Source organism: Gymnoscopelus microlampas (genome assembly GCF_963454915.1).
Source record: "Gymnoscopelus microlampas genome assembly, chromosome: 3".
Lineage (NCBI taxonomy): Eukaryota > Metazoa > Chordata > Actinopteri > Myctophiformes > Myctophidae > Gymnoscopelus > Gymnoscopelus microlampas.
The window spans coordinates 10608148-10630081 of record NC_139940.1 but is presented as its reverse complement, the minus strand read 5'-3'; the positions used below and the strand labels follow the sequence as shown (position 1 = coordinate 10630081).

The 21934-nt window shown below is 42.3% G+C and overlaps 1 protein-coding gene across 2 annotated transcripts; it reads right to left on the bottom strand.

Moving 5' to 3' along the window:
* Window positions 1–500: 500 nt before the first annotated feature.
* Window positions 501–11159, bottom strand: hacl1 (2-hydroxyacyl-CoA lyase 1). 2 transcript variants are annotated; one of them, XM_084052948.1, is made up of 17 exons: window positions 10951–11159; window positions 10242–10346; window positions 10082–10122; window positions 9563–9643; window positions 9379–9451; window positions 8981–9058; window positions 8719–8813; window positions 8454–8566; window positions 7982–8117; window positions 6554–6659; window positions 5432–5515; window positions 4545–4646; window positions 4054–4208; window positions 3555–3713; window positions 2989–3096; window positions 2585–2771; window positions 501–1424 (listed from the first exon to the last, which is right to left on the bottom strand). In XM_084052948.1, exons 1-17 carry the CDS (start codon window positions 10999–11001, stop codon window positions 1392–1394), a joined length of 1707 nt encoding a protein of 568 aa, XP_083909074.1. In that variant the 5' UTR covers window positions 11002–11159; the 3' UTR covers window positions 501–1391. The 2 variants fall into 2 exon arrangements, with proteins under 2 accessions (XP_083909074.1, XP_083909075.1); XM_084052949.1 differs by having other exon boundaries at window positions 9563–9638; window positions 10951–10982.
* Between the last annotated feature and the right edge of the window lie 10775 nt (window positions 11160–21934).

Genomic DNA, 21934 nt, shown 5'->3' with positions numbered 1-21934 from the left:
TCATTATAGGCAAAAATCTAAAGGAAAATATTTAAAAATTCCCCCAAAATTGCAAAAATAGCAGATCTACAAACTCAGATCACTCCGCGTGTTGCGAGCTTGTAGACTGGCTATTTTCGCTAATTGTTTTGTAGTTGTGAGGTGTTAGATAATAAACTGAATGAAATAAACTAAATTAAGTACAAACAAAACCTTTGTTCTCAGGTTAATCAATTACTTGGTACTTACAACATTCAGCTGTTCCAGGTTTTACTACTGTGTGGTCCCTGACTATTTAGCTAAAAGGACCAGGTGGCCAGGGGAATGACATAACTTCCTGGAGGGATTGAAAAGCAGGAATAATTGTAAATTAACCTAGTTATTTGCTTTGCCCAGTGGAATGTGGAAACTTAAACGAAATACTGCAACAGTGCTCAGTAGATTGTTTGTCAATAAATATATGTGTCATTCATTTATACATTCTTTATTAATCACTTAGTAAATTCCATTAAATACTACTGAGTAGTGAGTATAATTTGAAACATTTCATAGAAACAATCAGTTATTTTTTTACAGTACATAAGCACACCTGTTATTTCCAGCCTCATCTTGAGGTGTAAGACAACGATATTCTTTTGTACAAATGGAGGAGAAAAGGAGGAAAAGAAACGTTCTTTCTTAACTAATTCACAATCTTTGTATCGCGTTATCTCCTGGTTCTGTGTGAAGAGACGTCAAAAGACGTCATTGGCGGTGTGGGCTTACAAAAACAGCCGTCAAAAGACGTAATTGACAGGGAATGAGTTAAAAAGGAAATAGTAAATATTGCTGTTTGTCTAGTAAGGGGTCTTTCCCATCTCTCTAGCTCTTTAGTATACAGAAAATATATTTTCAGTTTGGATACAATTGTATCTGATCCGGAGAGATTGAATTTTATCGTGTTCCAATTTAAAACGTGTCATTTTTTTTGGTTTAAGTAGGTCCGAGTGGCATATTGTCGGTAACAGCCAAGAACAAAGGTTGTCTATCTCCTTTTCCATTCACTAGAGCCGTGGGAGATAGATTGCTGAGGTGGAGCGCAACGCCAACCATCAACTCACTTACCCAAGCCGCGCTACTCATACACTGGGTGGGTTAATCACTTCCACTTCTTTATCCTGTATCATGAGTTATCTCTCCTGATGGGATCAAATTGGTATCGCTACCTAAACACATATATTCTGTTTACTAAAGAGTTGGAGAGACGGGGAGATAAGGGAGACCCCAGTTAATGAACAAACACTCTAAATCAATAATTGCTGTCAGAATACAAAGCAACTTTTTGAACAAAAGAATATCACTTACACCCCCTTTAGCTAGGGAGAACTGTTCTTGTGTCAGATACAGGGAAAGGGAGAGGTTGTGCTTTCTGTCTACAGGTTGGAGCGCGTCAGCCAAGGGAACTCCTGTAAACACAATAGAAGAGAGAAAGGTTACATCTCACATAATGCATCAACTCATTGAGTGCCAGAATTGCCAGAATTATTTCAGAATGATGTTGTCCCAGTGCCAGCGTTTTTTTCACAGTAAAAAAAAAGTGCTTAGGAAGGGAGATACAGCCTTTTTCAGTTCTAAGTTAAACAAGGAGTGGATGGAGCTGCAAACCTTCAGATGATGATATCTTGGGTTCTGAACATGTTTTAAAAAAAAATGTTTGTTTTTTTTTACTATTTTTTCAAAAACACGTCAAACACGTCATTGGCACGTTGAGCCATAGCGGTAAAAACACGTCAAACACGTTAATGGCACTCAATGAGTTAATGTAGTAGCAATCGTAAGTTCTACTGTACTACTGTACTACTACTCAAGGTGCTGAAAGCACCTTGAGTAGAAACTATTTGAGCTTGATTATTGACTCAAGCATCGAATATTCTTGTCATAGACAATTGTTCACAGAGACTTTAGAATTAAATATATTGTTTTCATGTTCTCTTCTGCATGGACATGCAAACGAGATGTACATGCTGTGCAGCAGTGCAAGTGTCCCTGTGTGTGTGTGTGTGTGTGTGTGTGTGTGTGTGTGTGTGTGTGTGTGTGTGTGAAAGGTATGAAAAGTTTTACTGGGCCTTTCTCTACTGGCCACACATCATTTGTCGCCATGGAGACGATCGCCATGGATGCAACCCTGGCCTCAATACAACCCGACTACACATCACCCTGTGCAGCGTTGCGTGGATACGTCCAACATAAACAGAGAGGGGGGCTGTAGCTTTCTAATTACGGGGACCCTCAAAATAGAAAGGTCGGGTCGGTGCGAGGCAGTGTGTGTGTGTGTGTGTGTGTGTGTGTGTGTGTGTGTGTGTATAATACAACAGCTCTTCTGCGCACCTGGAGTCGAATGGATTTAAAACTGCAGTAATGGCTGTCACTCAAAAGCGTGTGTGTGTGTGTGTGTGCGTGTGTTGTGGGGGGCGGTTATGAGTGGGCAGGTACAGGACCGGTTTTGAGCATGTAGAGCGGCTATTTTTGCTTCTTTCGGGTGACACTGTAGCACTAATTTACGAAAAAACATAAATTAGTTTAAATATGGAGAGACGTTATTTGACTTGTTTACTAAGTTCCTTACCTGCTGCTTCCTGTCAGAGGCGGGGTCTATGAGGACGTTGAGGAGGCTGGGTGTGTCCCAGTCACTCAGACTGGCCTCCAAGGCGCTACGCAGCTCCTCCGCTGTCCGAACCAGGAACCCTCGGCCACCGAACGCCGTCATCACCTCATCGTAGCGCGCCTCAGGGAGGAGGGTCACAGGTGGAGCTCTGAGGAGGAACCAAAGTTATTATAGTTCTACATTTGTTATTAGTTTTTATTTCTATTTAGCTTTGACTTTGAATTAGTTCTTAAAAAACTATTTTAGTTTAGTTAAAACCCCACCCCCTTTCATCTAATCTCATTCAGATATCAAACTTTTGTATGCCTTTATTTTTTATGCCTTCATTCTGACACATTGGTCTTGGATCAAATAGTTTGACTCACATTGTGGTCAGATCACCCATCTTTGACATCTCTTTCCAGGTGTCAGGATCCACACCGCTGTATATCCCATTGTTATTAACCACAATGATGACCACAGGCATCTTATACCTGTAGGACACAGTATCACAATGTGAATTATTGAGCTGTGAGTTGGGTATGCTTAATTTATACAAGATCACAGCGAAAAATTGTCGATCTACAAGCTCACAACGCATCGCACTGCGAGCCTGTAGATCAGCTATTTTTGTCGCACTCCAAAGCACAAAGCTAACACAGGCTGTATTTTGTGAGCCCAGGCAGGGTGTCCACAGGGTCTGAAATAATTGAGAACAGAAGTCTTTTATCGTGCTGAAGGTTTAAAGTTGAACCTGGAAGAGCCCCAGAAAGATAATGCTTTCTGGGGCTGCTTGAAGGTACAAGATTTATTTCTTTAAAGCACCATCTGCAGTGAATCGCTGAGGCCTGCACAGCCGATCGATACTAAAGATGATTATTCCATTCATAAACGTGTCTAGAAGTAGGTGTGAAACCCTGTAAAGTGAAACTAGTGGGAAAAACACACCAACCTGCACATGGTCTCTACCTCCATGCCAGAGAAGCCGAATGCGCTGTCCCCCTCCACACACACTACCCTCTGCCGTCCACCGCGGCCCATCTCCAGCGCTGCTGCAGCTATGGCGAAGCCCAGGCCCACTCCCATTGTCCCAAATGTACCGGCATCCAACCTGTAAGATTGTATTCAGTCAGTCCATACTCATCATTGTGACAAGGCGCTAGAGCATCTATTCTGCGCTCACGTCTGGCATTTTATCTGCTCGGCGAGAGTTTAAATATTTTCAACTCAGACACACGACCTAATGGTAACATAATAATAGTTATTAATAATAATAATAATTGTTGGCTCAATAAATTGCACTACATTTTCATAAGATGCATGAGAGACATGGATCAAGAGAGGAGTTTCCCACGGAGACTGCTTGTGTATAGGGCGCAAAATGTTATCCTACAGCACATCCCTTAGTGCAGGCCAAAATACAGTATATACAGCAATGGAGCCTGCCTTGCCTGTGTCGAGGGAGGTAGTTGTGTAGCATGGTGCGTCCTATATCCATGGTGTTGGCCCCCTCACTGACGATGATGCAGTCATGAGGCAGCATCTGGGAGATGTGATGGAACACTGTGTAGTAGTTCATAGGCACTGTGGACTGCGTGGCCAGCGCCTGGAATGAAAACAGTAAAACTAACAAAGGTGTGGTTAATAACCACAGACTTAAGGCCTCTTCCCTGACCTGAGGTCAAACTGCTTCTTGTCGTATGCTGTCTATCTCTGCTATCCTAGTAGTCTCACTTGATAATGACAAAATACAAAAATGTCTTTCAAAAGATTGTGGAAAAGGTTTGTGTCTTTCTTTACATACTTATAAAAGTAACTACTCACACCATGTCAAAATGCATCTATAATGCAGACTCTAATCCATCTTCAGTAAAAACATACTAAAATCATGTCTGTCACTCTGTCTATCTAATAGGCTTTTCATGGCACCACCAAAGCCCACCTTTGTCATCTTTGCATTGTCAGCAATCTTCTCCCTTAATGTGCTCCACCATGTCGTATCAGAAGGATATTTCCAGCCATCTCTGCGGACACAATCCAAGAGCTGGAGGAAGAAACAATGGAAACATAACCATAAACTACAAATAAAGTTCCACAGCAAATACATTCTTTTTAGTTGTAGTTCTTTTTACTGCATGGCTTTGTTGAATAGTACAGTGAAAAAACAACATCAGAGATATGACAAAGGGAGAGGGGATGGTATGGTATGTGACACAGGATATGAGTTGGATTCAAACACAGGTTGTTGTGGGTAGTTCTTCCTATATACTGTGTTACTACCTGGCTCAGCAACCAGGACAAAATGTGCATCACATCCAGGGGTTCCACAGCTAAATGATTGACAGCAGTGTTGTATTGGCGATTTTGTTAGTGGTGGGACGCTACACCTACACTACAGGTCACACAATGGACAATTGATATGCATCTATGCTCATTCCTATGTTAATTCATGCTGGAGTGGCAGTCGGGAGCCTTTGTAAACTTTGTTGAGGTGTGCATTAAGGGTTGTTTTAAATCGATGCGTATGCGTGTGCGACGTGCTCCTGCTCAAAAAGAGGTTGCACGGTGTGTTACCGCGTGTTATGGAACCAAATGGACCAATTTGACCCTTGCAGGTAAAATTAACACTGACATTTTTACAGTGTGGAGAGGGGTCCCATATATAAAAATAGTATCAAATGGTGGCCTAATGCAAATGAAAAATATTGGTCCTGGAATTTCAAAACATTAATTGCTGCTTTATAGAACAGCAACAGACAGAGAATGAGCAGAAAGGGGAACCAGTTGCATATGGATGTTAAGTTACTGACTGCTTTGCAGTCACTGTACCTGCGTGACAACAGCGTTGATGTCTCCAAGAAGAGCAGCGGCCGGCCTCACATTGTTGCCCATCTCCTCAGCGCAAAGGTCCACCTTCAGGAAGACATGTGCATCACCATCACTGTCAGAAACTGCAAAAGTTAATTTCCCCTCCGCTCCACAAGGAGACACCACAATGGGATTCAGACTGGTACCTGTAGTGGTGACCTCACTTCCTCCCACTATAAAAGCAGGACTGGATTCCCATTCTCCCCTTGTCCTTTGTTTCCAAACACATGCGGCTGGCCTGTGTGTTTGCCGTGTGCTGCCCATGCCTCTGATGTTTGCCATGCGTCTGTTAAACCTGGTATAATGTAAGTTCCAGTGTTTTACTTCTAGTGATGTGGATTATATGATTATTGAAGAATTGATGAACTTGAGTTATATGGATATTTAGATGTTTAATATTATGAAGTAAATACTTGGCCTATTATTATTTTGATGATATACCTTAATGTATGATATGATTTAAAGGCCATATTTATGTTTGATATTTTATCTGGCATGATATTATAATTTGTTTCTTTGTGTCTTTGTTTAGAACCATGGCATCATCATGAAACCCAATGTCAACCCTATTCATCATTATCCGGCTAAATAAACTGGATATTCGATTGCAACCTTTGTTTCCTGGTGGTTTGTGGCTCCAGTATGAAAAACAATCTCAAATCATTTTATTAGCCACGATGCAACTTATGAGTGTCAGCTGAACCAGTGGTTCTGAAACATTTTTATGCCAAGGACCCCAAAATTGATATGTGTCGCGGACCCCTTTTGACACAATTTTGTAACAGGGACCCCCATAAGTAAAACATTATTAATTTTGTATCTGATTTTTTTATAGCAGCTCACAACGTGCCACATCAAGTGGTTAAACTGTTCCTCATTATGCTGGGGTCCCCCTGGAACCCCATCAAGGACCCCTGGGGGTCCCCAGACCCCACTTTGAGAACCAATGACGTAAACAGCTTAAACTTGAGGAGATATCAAAGCACTGCCATCCAATAAGTCTTTTTGACAACTGGAGACATGGCACTGAGCCATTTAAAAATGATTCAGGGCAACGCAACTTTGCCTTGACCTTTCACCTACCTGGATGACCTTGACATTTGGGTCAAATCTGGGCGGGAGACCAAAGTGCAGGATCCAGTTTAACCTGGCTCCAAGCAGCACTACAACATCAGCCTGGAGCAGAGCTCTGCGAAGGAGAGAACATAGTATGAAGAGAGAAGATCTGAGGTTGGTAAATGACTGCAGATGTACCGTATTTTCCGCACAATAAGGGGCATGGTCAGTGCTCCTTATAGTGCGGATGCACCTTATAATCCGATGCGCCTTATGTATCAATATTGGTTTCCTTGGTTTCCGCACTATAAGGCGCACTAACGTGCGCCTTATAGTGCGGATGCGCCTTATAATCCGATGCGCCTTATATATGTATCAATATTGGTTTCCTTGGTTTCCGCACTATAAGGCGCGCCGTCAGTGCGCCTTATAGTGCGGATGCGCCTTATAATGCGGTGCGCCCTATATATGAAAATAATACATTTATTGAAGGTGCGCCTTATACTCAGATGTAGGGTTGTCCGATATTGGCTTTTTTACCGATAACCGATATACCGATATTGTCCAACTCTTAATTACCGATACCGATATCAACCGATACCGATATATGCGGGGATTACTGTGATTAGGGTAAGCTTAAATTTCATATCACACACACCATATACAGTAAAAACTCCTGTAACTTATTTATAAAGCAAAAACCGATACCGATATTTTCCCGATATCGATTTTTATGCTAATATCGGCCGATAATATCGGGAGGCAGATAATATCGGACATCCCTACTCAGATGCGCCTTATAGTGCGGAAAATACAGTACAGTAGGAAGCATCAGATTCAGTAGCTGAGTGGGTGGAGGCCACCTGGGAATCTGAGGGTCACCGGTTTGCAGGCCAGCCTGCCCAGTCTATCTGTCAAAGTGTCCCTGAGCAAGACACTTAACCTCTCACTGCTCCCCACACCCCCGTGCGCTCATCGCGACCATCTGAGCAGCCATCAGCTGCATGAAGCTGAAACTGAATTTCCCCCGCCGGATCAATAAAGGTATAACTATTTAGATACAATAGGGAATTCAATGATTACTATACAGCACAATAACAAAATAAAGCTTAACTACAAACGCTGAACGATCGATCGATGAAATAAAGGTTGTGTCCCCTGAATTAGTACACAACTTCTATAAGCTCCGAATCCTGGGGTTTGAGCTCATGCAATCTTTAACCTAATGCCTATAAACAAAACTATTTTTTAAAATCTCATACCTGAACTTAACCAACTCTACAAATGTACAATTGTTATGTTTTGGATAATGTTGATAATGTTGTACAGCAGCTGAAGTTAGATAAGTTGTGCTAGATTCTGGCTGTTCGCCCAATGCATCATGGGTTATTATACTGTCGCCTCAGGAGCCACTAACTCAAATGTAGGTGTACACGTCTGAAAGCGGAGGCTGACCTGGAGCGAGAGGCACCCACACAGTTGGGGTGGTCATCGGGCAGCACTCCTTTCCCCATGGGGGTCGGCAGGAAGGGGACACCAGTGTCCTCCACCAGCTGCCTCACCGCTTTCTCTGCCCGGCTATAGGCTGCTCCTATTGGTCAAAACAACACCCTGTTCTTCATCACTGATATACTGAGTCTAGCTGTATGCAGTTATACGATGTGCAGATGGTGGAAGCAAGCAGGTAGCTAACCAACGGTCTCTAAGAGCAGAATAGTGCCATTTCAAATTAAGCTTTCCAAAAAAATACGTTTGTCTTTTTAGTTCTTTTTTTTTTTTTTTTTTACAGTTTTAAACGTATTTATACAGTACAGTACTGTAGATTAACAGGAAATTGAGCACAGAGAGCATGTGCTATACTTGGCATCACACCAGCAATGATGCAATTAGCTAATGGTGTGCCCCGTCTTTGCAATTTAAGAATTACCTTTGCCGATGATGATTAGGGGTCTTTCAGACGCTTTTAAGACAGAAAGGGCTTCTGTGATTGCTGAGTGATCAGCCAAACCCACAGGCGGAGGAGGACAGCAGGACACAACCCTGGAAACAGAAGGAATATTTATGTTATTACTTGGTTATTCCTTTATAGTATTACTAATGGTTATACTTGTATATTCATTAACTGACAATAGATCGAAAATAGTCTAAATATGAAATAATATCATAAAATAATGAGAAGAATAGCTGCCAACCTGACTTTGTTCCTGGCTACTTTGTCGTTAACCATATCCCCTGATATGTCCACATAACAAGCACCCGGACGGCCATACATGCTGGTACGAACTGCCTGCAAGAAAGCAAACATTGTGACACTTGGGCTATGTTCAGACTGGCTGCCTGAATCAGATTTTGTATCTATCCAGATTGGAATTATATTGATTTTCATCACATCTGAACACAAAAAAAACTACAGTACATGGGATGTAGACATTAGACTTGTTATTCTTCAGCTACCTTTTCGATGACTGCAGGGATGGCCTCAAGGCTGCTGGGTCTGGCAGAGAACTTACTATACAGACGACATGCTTCAACCTAACAAAATGTCAACAAATTGAACAAGTTATGCCATTTGGATAATGTGTTTATTTTTGGAACACAGTTCTTATATGACGTGATCTAAGATTCCCCTATGGAGATTTCAACACAAAAAATAACGTTGCGACACAGGGAGATAGCGCCCTCTAGCGGCAGTGACGTCAGACTTCGGTGCTCTATAGAGTGTGTCACTCACAGACCCAATCACAAGATCATGAGTTTGAATATGGCTTACAACCCACAAGACTAAAACTAAAATGGAAAAGTTAAAGGTAGGGTAAGTGATATTTTTTGGTATATTTTCTTTAATGATTTACCTGAGGAAATTCTTGGAAGGCTCCAGTTGTTTCCTGGTTTTGATCAGACGACCCTCCAATGACCACCACCGGCCTGTACGTTAATATAGCAAAGGGTTTACCAATACAGCCAACAAACATTTCAAAACTCTTACATTATAAGAAATAATAACAAAAATGCCACAGGCTGTTTGCTGAGCCCTACCAGCAGTTCACGTTAGCATTAGCCATCCCACCAAGGGCGTGGATGAGTCCAGGACCGGAGACGACCAGGCAGGCACCTGGCCTGGAACAAGACATCAAGAGGCGATATAATGACACAGAAATAGATTGATTTCAGGTGAAGTCAAAGGGAAACGTAATAGTGTAATGATACTATATTATTTATTTGTTCACGTTTTACTTTTTATTTGTGTTGACTGACCATGCTAACAATGTTATTTAGATAGCATGTTGTTTAGACAGAAGTTAGTTCTACCTGGTATTATAGTTTCTTTGAAGCACAATATTCACTTTGCATTCTACTGTGAATATTTACCTTGTTTGTTGACTAGGGTTCATACTTTGGCGCCTGACTTTCTGCGGGATCAATAAAGGTGTCTGTCTGTCTGTCTATCTAATATGCTTACTCTGCTTATTCTGATTTTGCACATGTAAGTGGCCCTGGATAAGGCCATCTGCTACATGCCTAAACTGTAACTTGCATTGCTTGTAATCAACATACCGTCCAGTGAGGTACCCAATGGCCGAAGCAGCATAGCAGGCCTGTTGGGTGGCAAATTAAGAGCATGTCAGGTTCTTTTCATCGTATTTACAATCCCAATAGTTTATTGTATGTATTGTATATCAATTACAGCCGATAGCCGCTGAATCAAAACATTTACCGCTTGTTCGTTACGCATTCCCACGTACTTGATCCCTGCAGCTTGAGCGGCCATGGCCACTTCAATGATTGGAACACCAACTATACCAAACATATACTCCACATTCTGTAGGGAGACACACATGGTTATGAATTGTGTATGCTTTAGTTTAGTCAATAAAACCATTAAAGCCCAATCCATCTGAGCAGCCATCAGCTGGGTGGAGCTGAAATTGAATGGAAAAAAGAAGGGATTTTTTTTACATATATACACACACACACACACACACACACACACACACACACACACACACACACACACACACACACACACACACACACACACACACATTAAAAGTGTTGTTGTATCAAGTTCATCATGTTGACCTGAAAGTAGAATGCATGACCCTTGACACACTTTTGCAACCTACTGTAATAACTGTATTATGATGAATGTTAAAGTGTAGTCATCTAAGTTTATTAATTTCTGAGTGACACCAGTTTCAAGTGAATTATTAGCCATTAAATAATGTCTGCAATGACATAACATCATTTTTATCAAACTTGAAAGTAGAATGCATGACCTTTCACACACTTTTGCAACCCATGATAAACTACATGATGAATGTTAGAAAGGTGCATAATTCTGTCACTGCAAAGCCGAACTATGTTCACTGCATTTACTCATCCTTCAGATTAACTGGATTAGAGTTTTTAAATGTTTTCTTTACCTGATTTTTCAGAGCTTCTGCAATAAGCTGAGCTCCTGTCACATCTTCCATGGTCGTGCGCTACTGTCTTCCTGTAAAAAATAATAACCTAAATTAAGTGAAGCTAATTTAATAAAATATTGCCCCTATTTGCTAAATCGGTAATATGTGTTTTTGAAAACAATGTTGTTGAGACAAAAAGCCCGACTAGTTTACGAGTTTGCCTCAGCTGTTACTATCACTTCCGGGTTCATAACAGTCAGCCAATCAGCAGCGCTGTAGGCTACACATCTGTTACATTGTATTCATTCCATACAAGACGTAGAACTACAGTGAGGGAGCGAACACGTGTTGTGTACATTACTGCGGCTTTGTGCGTGTAGCCTACTTAATATTATTTTAATTTGTTTATTGTAATAATGTTTATTTCTAGCCAGTCCGGGCTACTTTGTCTGTCTTGGCTACTACTCTGTCATTTACAACAGTGGTTCTCAACCTGTGGGTGGGGGATCCCCATCCCCAGGTGGGTCCCTACATGATTATTATTATTATTATTTTTTTTGGGGGGGGTCCCAAGGTGAAGGTGAAGAAGAGACAAGGGATTTAAGAGCTTTTTAATACCTACCAAAAAAAAAGAAAAAGAACATTTTACATTACTGCATCAAAAGTAATCAACAAGCTAGCCCTGAAACATGACTGTCATTCCATACAAGCGTCATGTGAACCATGGCTATCAACAAGCTATACTATAATAACTGGTCAAACATTGGCTAAATTGTCAAATAATATAAGAAAGAGGCAAAAATTGTGAAAATAGCCGACCTAGTGAGCTTGTAATCTAGATCTGCTATTTTCACAATATTTATCTGTGGACAGTCAAGCTAAATGTGATGCCTCATTCCAAATGCTTGTCAGGGTGGGGGGTCCCCAGTTCAAATATGATTATTTTGGGGGGTCGCGGGCGGCCTGAAAAGGTTGAGAACCACTGATTTACAAAACTAGGCACCACCACAAGGGGTCGCAATGAACCATGGATTCCCCTCCTCCCTCCATAGCGCTCCTCAGGGACATCATCACAGAACTGAGCTGCTCCCCACCCAGGCAGCAGCAGGTGTGCTGATACTGTAGCTCACCTGCCTGCGCCAGTATGGCCTTTCTGTCACCACCAGCCAGGTCTGTGCCACCCATAGGGTGCCACCCCAGAGCTCTTCTCGTCTCACAGGAGGTGGAGGCCACAAACTTTCCATGCGAAGAACGCCGCCACGGCCACGCAGAACACCACAGAGAGCTTTATAGGGTTGGACCTCTCTCTTCTCATAAGGTAAGGTGGGGGTCCATCACTTTCGTAAACCTTTTTTTTTGTTAATGACTTCTTACAAATCTGTTCACATTGCATCGATTTAGGCCTCTATAATTATGTTTATAATGACGTTTTAGAAAGGGATGCCAGCATTTGTTTGTTTTGGTATGTGCTGGCTACACTGGACACACATTGAAGTTGTGTCATTGCTTAAAATGTCAACAAATGCATAGTGCTATAAGTGCACTTCGACAACCTGTAGCCTCCTAAGTAAAACTAGGAGGTCAACTTTCAAATTAGCAAGGCAACCCTAAGGAATTGTTTACATTCATGTGTCTTTTGTTTGTTTTTTAACTAGCTAATTAGTGTAGAGTTATAGTTACTCTTAAATATAGCCCAGGTGATCAAACAAACTTAAATGTATTATTAAAATATGCATTAACTTTGGAACATTCGCAATGAATATCCATATCAGCATTGCTTGTCACATTGACTGGTCTATCTACTTGTCTTTGCAAAGCATTTCAGGAGACATTGCTGTTTCATTTGGCATTTGTATTTCAAGTAAATACAAAAACAAACCTGCTGAACTTTTGTGGGATAATAATTCCCAAGTTCAAGACATACAAGAGGTTGTGTCATCAGATCCTGTGGGTTGGTAAATGGCTGAAAGCCTTCTCAGCTAGCCCCTACTCTGGTTTAACATCATAGAGAGTGCCAACTACATCCTCCCTACTGGCTGCCGGCCTTTTGTGGTAAGACAGGGTTACTAAAAGCCAGTGTAGCAGGTACAGGTGTTCTGTTACTGACCACACAGGAGCACAGACACGCAGACAGTCAGGAGGAGGTATACAGGTTTACACTGTGGAAGGTGATAACGCCGTGTGGGGTGGGACAACATGGCTCCCACCCACCAAAGCCTTGTTGAATTTCTATTTTACCATGATCCAAGTTGTTGAAAGTGTGTCTGGAAAACTTTCCTTGAGTTTGATTGGGAAAGGAGCACTTGTTCAGAGCAATTAGATTTTTTGGGGGTTTTGTTTTGTTTTGTAAAGGTAAATCGCTTTCACCTTTAGCGTCACAACACCCTGTGTGTGTGTGTGTGTGTGTGTGTGTGTGTGTGTGTGTGTGTGTGTGTGTGTGTGTGTGTGTGTGTGTGTGTGTGTGTGTGTGTGTGTGTGTGTGTGTGTGTGTGTGTGTGTGTTCCACTATTTTCCACATTTCTTTTTTTATTTTTGAATAACTTAAGTAGAAGATAGGGCTTAAAGCAGCACTATGTGTAACTCTACTCTGGATTTGAACTTGGCTTCCTGCTTAAGTGCTGACATTTTTACCATTGAGCTAATAGAGCCGGCCTGCTTGCTCTGGGGATAAATTGAATCTTGACCATCAGGTCAAAATTCGTGTCAGATCCTGTGTCTAGGTGAGACATGACCTTTGACACGATCTAATTACCGATGTCTGAATAGAAGAGCAGGGAGGCTAAATACGACCACCCCAATTATATAAGTTATATTGTATTAACATACTCTACCATACAGATTGAACAAAATTACATTTTATTAATTAAGTTACATGGTGAGGCTTTAAGTGGTTAAAATCACAGTTTATTCTTTGTCGTATGAAAATAACAGATGTTGTTCAACAAAGTATAAATATTATAGGCTTAAGAAAATCCGATCTCTCCTTCACTGGCTTGGTTTAGGTTGATCTACTTGGGACCAAGGTATTTTACTCTACTCTTGAAGCTGCAATCTATCACTTTTGTCAGTGAATGAAACTTTATTTTTGACCAATCTGTATGGTAGAGTATGTTAATATAACTGACACAAGTGAGGTGGTTGTAGTTGCTCTTATATTGAGACATTTAGATCCTGTTGACGTTCCATTATGTATTGGATTCCTGGGAAGGAAATAAAGGTCACGAATTGCGGCTTTAAATTGATTGACTGAACTTGGCCCAAGGAATGATGGGGCCTCCATGATTATGCATGTGTTTTAAATGTATTTTGAAGCTGTCAGTGCTGTGAACCACATTGAACGGGAATTGAGTATAACTTCTGCCTGGCTTTGCTGTTTAAACTAAACCTGTGAAAATATCGCCCACAAGCCTATATCAGGTGATATAGGGCCTCGTCTCCGGGCCAGACAGTGAGGTACAGAGCCAACCTGACCACAGATGACTTCATGACAGCCACAGTCCCGCTCAGTATAGACGCTCCTTTTGAAACGGCTGGCTGGATTAAATGTGCACGTCTGTTATTCCTGCGGTTGCTCACAATTTCAGATTGATAGTGGTTGAACTCTGTCACCCCCCCCAAACCTCCCGCTGGTAGCAGGCAGACTTTGTACAGCGTTTCTTTAAGTTCCAAGTACGTGATCCTCTCGTGTAGGAAGGTCGGTTTGAGGCAAGGAATAAACCTCCATACATGAGTAGTTCAACTTAAAGCTGCAATGTGTAACTTTTATGTTCTTCCCTGGAATCTAAGCATGGTCGCGCCCATGAGCTCCAAAATTGCTACTGCATGAGGGGAATGCCTGTTTGGGTAGAGGATTTATTGCACACCTTCATGCAATACCACTTGTCAACCAGTAGTGGCCCTACCCAACCACAGGATCTAAATGTCTCAAGAGAAGAGCAGCGAGAGACCAACTACAACCGCCACAGTTGTGTTAGTGACAGTTTGTCTTAACATACTTTATACAGATTGAAAAAAAAAGGAAAATCCATCCTAAAATATAATTCATATATGTTATGTTTGTAATATTGTACAGCTCCGTTTAAAATTTTCATTCAAAGTCAGTGGACCAACTCCATATAAATAGTGTCACCATGGCAATAGATACTCTGATTTCAAGCTTAGGGAGACAGTTGTCTTGTCTATGTTTACATTACATATTGACTTAAATGTCCATGGTAATTGGAAAAGCAGCACAATGTAAATGCTGTTTTAGGATCGGAGTGGACTTTCTCTTTAATTAATTACTTTGACTGTGAGTCATGGAAAGCATGCTATGTTTTCTCACACAGTCAAATCCTCTGTTCATTTAACTCTGAGTTACGAATGGATACATTAAAACAGCAACAACAAAAGATTTTTGCTGTGGAAAGTAACTGAAATGTGTTCAACTGGAATGTCAGAGAAGATACAATGCTTGGAATTATTAGTTATGTCAGAACACTTATTCCGACATAACTCTCTAACCCAGCTAGCTGGAGCAAGTGTTTCTGACTGTCTTCTTGGTAGTTTTGGCATTTCTATTTGTAGATACGCCTGCAGGGGGCACTCTAATGCAAATTGTAGCCTATGCTGTATAATGCATTCTTAGAGAAAAACATTAAAACTTTATAGATCCTATTGTAACATCCCCCCCACCCGACAAAACAAGCTGGTCTATTCTAAGTACTCTGACGTATCCACTCAGATTCACTCCTTATTTTAACACTGTTTTGAACGGTGCCCATTCACTTACTACTGGCACTCACTGTTTGGCTCAACATAAGGCAGCCCCCCAGGGAACCCATGGAGTGCAAGAGAACAGGGCCCTTTTGCTAAGTGGACACAGTACAAATGTATACATCTGTCTATATCTATGTCTTAAGCATTACATTAATTATTTCATTTCATTATTATGTACACACACACACACACACACACACACACACACACACACACACACACACACACACACACACACACACACACACACACACACACACAAATCAGATGCACTGTGCCTAAAGCCGTTTAATGCAATCTGGCCACTGGCTATGATGACAGACAGAAATGTTAATAGCCTATAGTCAACAGAAGTAGCCACATAATTGACCACAAATCATATTGTAATTCTCCAAGGCCAGACGAATGTAAAGGATTTCACTCGGCACCACCACTACAATTATGAGAAACCAATCTATTGCTATTAAATGAGCAGGCGGCCATAGAGTCTGGTGATCAGAATGCCCCCCCCCCCCAAAAAAAACAAACAATTTAACTAAAGGGGATTCAATTATTATTATTGTTATTTTTGTTATTATCACACGTTGTGATCGTGAAAGCCCAAACAAGCTTGGGAACAAAAGCAAAATATATAAGGAGTGATTACTAAAAGTACAGTACAGTGTTTTTCACTACAAAATGTGAGGCCGTGAGAATAATTTGGTCCAGATGTACTGAAACTTTGAATTATAGCCTAAATATAATGTCAATCAAATTCAAATGTTACGTGAAATACTATTTCAGCCCAGTTATCTGAAGGGCCCAGTTCTCCTGCTACAAAGCCATGATATTCTAAAACATATTATTCAACAGTTACAATTTTTGATCAAGGCCAATGCAGCAAAATGTTGAATCGTGCTTTTGGTGTGACATATAATGTCCTTCCATGGACAAGGGCCTCTGTCTGCATGCTCACCTCCAGGACATGGCCCACCGTCTGTCTGCATGCTCACCGACAAGGTTCACATGAGTGAAGTGTCAGAAGGTCGAAGGTCGGGGGAGCTTTGACGCCTGAGTTGACGGGAATGGCTGTTTACAGGCGGTACACAGAGAGAGTGAGATGGCGACAGGAGAGAAGGACGGGGAATCAGAAAGAGAGATAGAGAGAGACCGACGGGAGGGAGGGAGAGACGGGGGCCAGGCATGCCATATTTACCGTCTCTCCTAGTAAGAGCCCATGTGCGAACTGCTGCGCGTATGTCGGTTTATGTAACCCCTCTGGCCCTCAAGACATGCCAACCCAGGCCTCGCCTGATCATGGCGGCTGACACAAGGGTGCGAAGGCAGGGGACGTGATGGGGAGCAGGGCGCCTCACGGCAGAGGCTGCTCCGGGACGAACAAAGAGACTCTGTCAAAGTCGCAAGCTTTGAATGTTTGTCGTCAAACCAGCGATTACAAGTAGAAGGGTGTGTGTTTATTTATTTTTATTGTGTTGACTACATATGTGAATGGCATAAAAAATACTGTGCTTGGGTCTTCTTTGATATGCTCTGTTGTTGGATTATAAATTACCCCATTCGTGTTTTTTAAAGATGTGATTTGAGTGATAAATCTTCCTTTTACGGCAGTCGCCTTTGTGAAGGCCCTTAATGTTTTGGTTTGTAATGGTCCATAATGGTTCATAATGTTCATCCCTATCCCTCCATGAACTCTCTTTCAAACCCAACTCATCAAGACGAATGTCAAATGAGGTGAAGGGCTTACAGTACATGGAGAAAAGAAAGCAAAGAGGCAATGGTAGAAAGTGGAGTGGGGAGAAAAAGAGTGATTGAGAGAGAGAAAACAGATGTGGAGATTGAATTTTGGAAGAGAGGTGGAAGAGGAGGAGGAGAAGTGCTAAGGGAATCTTTTTTGTGTGTGTGTGTGTCTGGAGAGAAAGGGAGCCTCTTATACACCTCACAGCGTGACTTTGGCCCGGACTGCGGCCCAGTCTCGTCTACACAGCAGGGTGCTTTCCTGAGCCAGCTGCCCAGGGGAGGGGCACCTGCTTCAGCCTCAAACACTGGCGGAGAGGAGGGCTCCAACTGGGCGGGGGTGAGGGGCGCGAGAGTGTTGAGTGAGAGGGGGCGGTGGTGGGGGGCACTGGGGATGGAAAGACACTTGGTTAGTTCCAGGAAACGGACATGTGTTGGATTTATGAAACGCTCAGGTACGCCGGAGCGACGCTCCCAAAAGAAAATATTTGTCTTCTTGGTCTCTCCTTGTGGATAGACAGGAGAAGGGCGTAGGAGATGGTGAGCCGGGCCGCTGGGTCAATCTAGAGGTGAAATCAGGAGTTTCTGTGGAGCCAAGGGACGACAAAAGTTATGGTTGGAGAGAGTTGGCCAGCCTCTGATTAAAACAACTGACCCCTCTGTGCTTTAATATCCACACCGCCGCCTAAATGTCGTTCTTGGATAAGCCTCATCTCTTACATAAGTTGCACCCCCTCCATCTTCTGTCATGTTGGTATGGCCCAAGGGTCCAAAACTCCCATGAGAGAGTTTTCAAAAAGACCTTTGTCTACTAAAGTTTCTTGAAAAACGGCCAGTGCCCGGTGATGGCGTAGCAGTGGTTAGGAACCGAACTGTATCACTTCCTGACTTGGGATCGAATCCGAATCCCATCAGTCTTCTTCCCTACGGGTTGTCCTTCTCAGCTTTCCTACTGTGTGTCTCCATTAATCCTTTCCCAAAATAAATTCCCATATGGCTATTCAGACTGCTGGCAAATCCGATCTGTATCTCAAATCTGATCTTTAAGACTGACTGACCACACACTGTTATTTGCAAATGATCAAATCAGAATTGTGTATTCAGACATCGCCTACCTATCTGCATAATGAGATAGGCGTGAATAAGGCTGAACTTGTACTCTGTCGTATGATAGTTATGCTCTCTGAAAATAGGCTACTACAACGTGTTGTAGTGCAATGCGTTGTGAGCTTGTAGATCGGCTATTTTTTGGCAAGTGACACCGTCGTACAACAAAGTATACTACATCAGGCTTCAGTGTACAGACTGAAACACATCTTTAAAAATCTGATTTGAATCACATTTTAAATCTAGGAATGTGGTTCAAATCGGATTTTCAAAAATGTATTTCCATGTGTTTTTCTTTTTAGCTTTTTAGAGTCAGAGTTGATAGAACCAGAACTGATTCCAATCTGGATAGGCCAAAACTCTGATTTAGGCTGCCAGTCTGAAGTGCAAGTTTACATACAATTTAACTTATACATTCAAGATTAAGCCAGGATACATAATGCACAGTATTCAGTCTCTGAAAAAAACGGATTAGGGTTGCCGGTGTGAGCATAGCCTGAGAGCTTCAGAGTGGTTGTCTGCTGAAGGTGAATGGCTATTGCATTAGGTTCACAACAGAGGCACCCCCCATGGTGTTACCGCACATAGCGCTGGGTTATAACAGCAGTGGGAACGTTACGCTCAGAGGTAACCAGGCCAGGTAAATGGAAACACATGGACGGCAGAATGGACGATAGACTGCAGAAAACCCCTACAGTTTCTAAATGAATGGCTTCGGTGGGCATCACCAGCTGTTGCAGAAGAACCCCGCCCTTGACAAATGTCTGTTGACCTTGACACTATTAGGTTGGTGAAAAATGTGCACTCAAGAACAGTATTAATTCACTGAAATATTTTGGCTAACTTACTCACCATGGAGTCATGACATGTAGTGTGTGTAGTCAAAACACGTCTGCGATTTCATATATGTTTGTACTTGTGTTCAGAGAAGACTGTATTATTTTCCATCACTTTTGTCTGGGTTCATAACGCGATAATTTGCAGTTTAACTGAGTGACCCTGTGGGTCATACCCATGTTGGGTTTCTGGGCTCCTGGCCCATGCCTTGTTATGTCTTTTCTCTTTGCTTCATACGTCCACCTTCTGTATTCTGTATGCATCCACTTTATGTGCAAATAAATGAATCCAGACCCTGGTTCTCACTTTACACAGTTTTGTAGGCTCGCTCCAGTATACCGTAGCATGAAATTTGTTAAGTCTCATAGGTGCACTAAGTAGACAGAAGTTCTTGAAAGTAGATGAAAACACATGCTGTTAACAGCGTTCAGTGGTCCCTCTGTGATTTGCCCGAACAAAGACAAACACCATTAAATCAGATTTGTAACATTACACGGGCCTTTTAACTGTGGCGATGAAATTAAAAACTCGACATGATGGATCAGTGTTGCTCCTGAATATCCATCTAAAAGAAAATATTTCAAAGGGCTATTATGTCATAAAAAACAACCTCTTTCTCTGTTTCCTTTTCAGTGGCTATACTACCATATAGCTCATTTATCATAACCAGAGGTTTGGGCCGCTCACACCTACGTCGCACTGCCGATCCGACCACTATGTCTTAGTGTCAGGGGCTTTGTCAGGGTCCCCTTTGTACTCGTCTGTCTGTGTCTCTTTTGTGCCCATATATGGAGATGTCTGTTTCTGTCCGGCTACCTGTGTCCCTTTTATGCCCATATGGGAGATCCCTGATGTCATCAGAATATGCCCATATATGTTGGAATACCCATATATGGGCATTTTGGTTGAATCAGCGGTTCTGACAACTGTATATATACGAAATACTCGACGGCGGGCACCGCTCTCCCTCGAGTCCTTTCCTCTGCGCGCACCGAGTTTGAAGTCTGTCGGTCCCATTTATGCACATGCAGTGCACATGACCATATATGGGCATAGAGGTCGGAACTGTGGCTCTGGACAACCGTATCTCTGAATCTGTAAGTCCTTGTCCCTTTTATGCCCATATATGGAGATCGCTGTGTCAAAAGTATGTGCCCATATATGAGCATGCCCCCTTTTGTGCCCATATATGGAGCTGGCTGATTTGTTTGCGCCTGATGCCATGATGACACATTGAGATTAGACAACACACTCCATATTTGGGTGTACAGTATGCATTTGCAACTCCTTATATGGTTATGGCCGTCCCTATTGCCTTTTCTCTAGCGCCACCCTTGCACCAAACTTTCCAGAATAGGATATGTTATAGGCTTGGGCAAGGTGGGGCATTTTTGTTTTTGCTGTGCTTAGATGAGTAACATGGGTGAAGGCTGAGGTGGTTGGTGTGTTTTCCGTTTACGTTGCAGCATTAGCAACATTTGCAATAGCCTTGCACGATAGAAGTTGCCTTTGTGTAGCCAGGCAATTGACAACCCGTTAGTGTCCCTATTCTGGCGTCAACATTTGGCAATAATGGCAGATCTACAAGCTTGTAGCCTGAGCTTTTGTTTTCGGCAAAGATATATAGTGTAAAGCAAAAACAGGAGGGGGCATAGTAGCCTATAGCGCCCTGGGAGACTCCGGAAGTATATAGGTTTTAAGTGGTTATTTAAACCCGTTTCCCTCTCCCCCTGGAGAGAGGTAATTGCAACAATGTACAAACTACAATGAAGACGATTTTATCCATTAAAAGTCCCAGATTGGAGTTTTAAATCCTTTTTAGGCCCACTGTTGAGATTGCAATGTTGATCGTTTCAAACCACTTTGGTCTGGTTGGGTGTCAGCACTATGTCATGGTAGGGCAACCTTTCACCAAACAAAGGCTGACTTTAGTACGGTAGTATGGCAGTGTTATAAATTGTGGTTATAATGCTATTTTAAGGTACATTTCCACTTTTCTCATACACTGGTGGTTTATGTTAAGATAGATTATAGAGTACAGACCAGTTGTCTGCTGTAAAATGCACAGTTGGCCTACATCAACAGCTCATTATGTTATATAACTGTCTAGAAAGACATTATGTGTATACCTTTTATTGCACATTCTATCCGGCTAATTAATGTCCCCCCATATCCTGCACACACAACAATGGACCCTTAAGGGTCCATTTGGTTCCATTTGTAAATTAGCATTTTACAGTGTAGATTATGGCATCAAATGAGGGTCTAGGGGCCTAATGCATATCAAACTGGGGGCACTTGAGGTTGAGAATGACTGCTGTGGAGCTTCGCCGGGTAGGGGTCCCTGGCATATCTTTTCAAATGGGGGTCCGTGGGCTGATGTGTACATTTGGGGGTCCTTGACATGAAAAAGTTTGAGCACCACTTAATACTGATTCTGGAGTCACTATGGTAAATAGACCACCACAGTGAGCTCCACCCTCATGCAATACACCACCACCCTCTCATCCCACTGTCCCATCCCCCGGCCCAGCCTCGCTCCTCTCTGTCAAACAACAATATTTGC